Genomic DNA, 2,017 nt, shown 5'->3' on the forward strand with positions numbered 1-2,017 from the left:
TAGTACTACAAAATTGTGTATATGAATGTTACTATTTTGGTCATAGCCATGCAGGTGGTAGTTGTGTTTTCAGTAGTAGCCCATTTACTTTCAAATAATTCAGTCATGGCACAAAAACAAAAACAAAACAAAACAAAAATGCATTTTCCCTAGTATTGGTAGCAGTGCAAGTCGAAGACCTATGAATGAGTAGAAAGTTATTAAACCAACCAATAGTAATGTGCTTGTCATTTTTTTTACAGAAATCATATGGTACAGAGACTGTGTGAAAGCAAAGAAGGTAGTCAATGTGGACAAGTTGTCAGCCACATTCCAAATCTTGATCTGAATGAGAACATTTCTACTGGATTAAAACAATGTGAATGCAGTATTTATGGAAAAGTCTTTGTACATCATTCCCTCCTTAATAGGCACATCCTAGCTCACTTAGGATACAAACCATATGGAGAGAAGCAATATAAATGTGAACAATGTGGGAAACTCTTTGTTTCTGTTCCAGGTGTTGGAAGACACAGGATAATGCACAGTGGAAATCCAGCTTATAAATGTACGATATGTGGGAAAGCTTTTCATTTTCTCAATTCAGTTGAAAGACATCAGAGAACTCACACAGGAGAAAAACCCTATAAATGTAAACAATGTGGTAAAGCGTTCACTGTTTCCGGTTCTTGTCTAATACATGGACGAACTCACAATGGAGAGAAACCCTACGAATGTAAGGAATGTGGGAAAACACTCAGATTTTCTTGTTTTAAGATGCATGAAAGGACTCACACTGGAGAGAGATGTACCAAATGTGATAAAGCCTTCAGCTGTTCCACTTCCCTTCATGACCATGGAAGCATTCATACTGGAGAGAGACCCTATGAATGTAAACAATGTGGCAAAGCCTTTAGTCGTTTGAGTTCCCTTTGTAACCATAGAAGTACTCATACTGGAGAGAAACCCTATGAATGTAAACAATGTGACCAAGCCTTCAGTCGCCTCAGTTCCCTTCACCTCCACGAAAGAATTCATACTGGAGAAAAACCCTATGAATGTAAGAGATGCGGTAAAGCCTACACTCGTTCCAGTTACCTTATGCGTCACTAAAGAAGTCATGATATAGAGGTTGGGTGTAGTGACTCAGCCTATAATCCCAGCACTTTGGGAGGCCAAGGTGTGTGTATTGCTTGAGCCCAGGAGTTCATAACCAGCCTAGATTAAAACAATGTGAAACAACCTGGGCATCCTGATGAAACCCTGTCTCTACAAAAAGTAAAATAAAGCCGGGCCCGGTGGCTCACGCCAGCTACTCGGGAGGCTGAGGCAGGAGAATGGCGTGAACCTGGAAGGCGGAGCTTGCAGTGAGCCGAGATCGCACCACTGCGCTCCAGCCTGGGCGACAGAAGCAGACTCTGTCTCAAAACAAAAACAAAGAAAATAATTAGCTGGGCATGGTGGCACATTTCAGTTGTCTTAGTTCTTTTTCAAGGACATAAAAGGCCACAGGGGCTTGGGGGGAGGCCCTGTGCATGCGGATCACGAGGTCAGGAGATCGAGACCATCCTGGCCAACATGGTGAAACCTCGTCTCTAATAAAAATACAAAAATAGCTGGGTGTGGTAGCATATGCTTGTAATCCCAGCTACTCAGGAGGCTGAGGCAGGAGAATCACTTGAACCCAGGAGGCGGAGGTTGCAGGGAGCCGAGATTGTGCCACTGCACTCCAGCCTGGCGACAGAGTGAGACTCCATCTCAAAAATAAATAAATAAATAAAGCCCCTTGAATGTAAGAAATGTGGTAAAACATTTACTCTTTCCCATTCCCTCATAAACATGAAAGAGCTCACACTGCAGAGAAACCTTAAGAATGCAGGAAATGTGGTCAAGCCTTCAAATTTTCCTGAAGATGTGGGAGGGCTCAGAGTGGAGAAAAGGCTTTTGAATTTAAATTTGTGGTAAGGCCTTCGGTTGTATTAGTTCCATTTGAAGACATCAGCTCATTCCTGAGAAAAACCCTATGAATGTCCAGAAT

General features: G+C 42.3%; 1 protein-coding gene across 1 annotated transcript; it reads left to right on the forward strand.

Annotated features, from left to right (window-relative positions):
* Positions 1-200: 200 nt before the first annotated feature.
* Positions 201-1,092, forward strand: LOC112618033 (zinc finger protein 669-like). The gene has a single exon (XM_025374648.1). It carries the CDS (start codon positions 250-252, stop codon positions 1,090-1,092), a length of 843 nt encoding a protein of 280 aa, XP_025230433.1. The 5' UTR covers positions 201-249.
* Positions 1,093-2,017: the final 925 nt, after the last annotated feature.

The sequence above is a fragment of the Theropithecus gelada genome, unplaced genomic scaffold (assembly GCF_003255815.1).
Source record: "Theropithecus gelada isolate Dixy unplaced genomic scaffold, Tgel_1.0 HiC_scaffold_8301, whole genome shotgun sequence".
Lineage (NCBI taxonomy): Eukaryota > Metazoa > Chordata > Mammalia > Primates > Cercopithecidae > Theropithecus > Theropithecus gelada.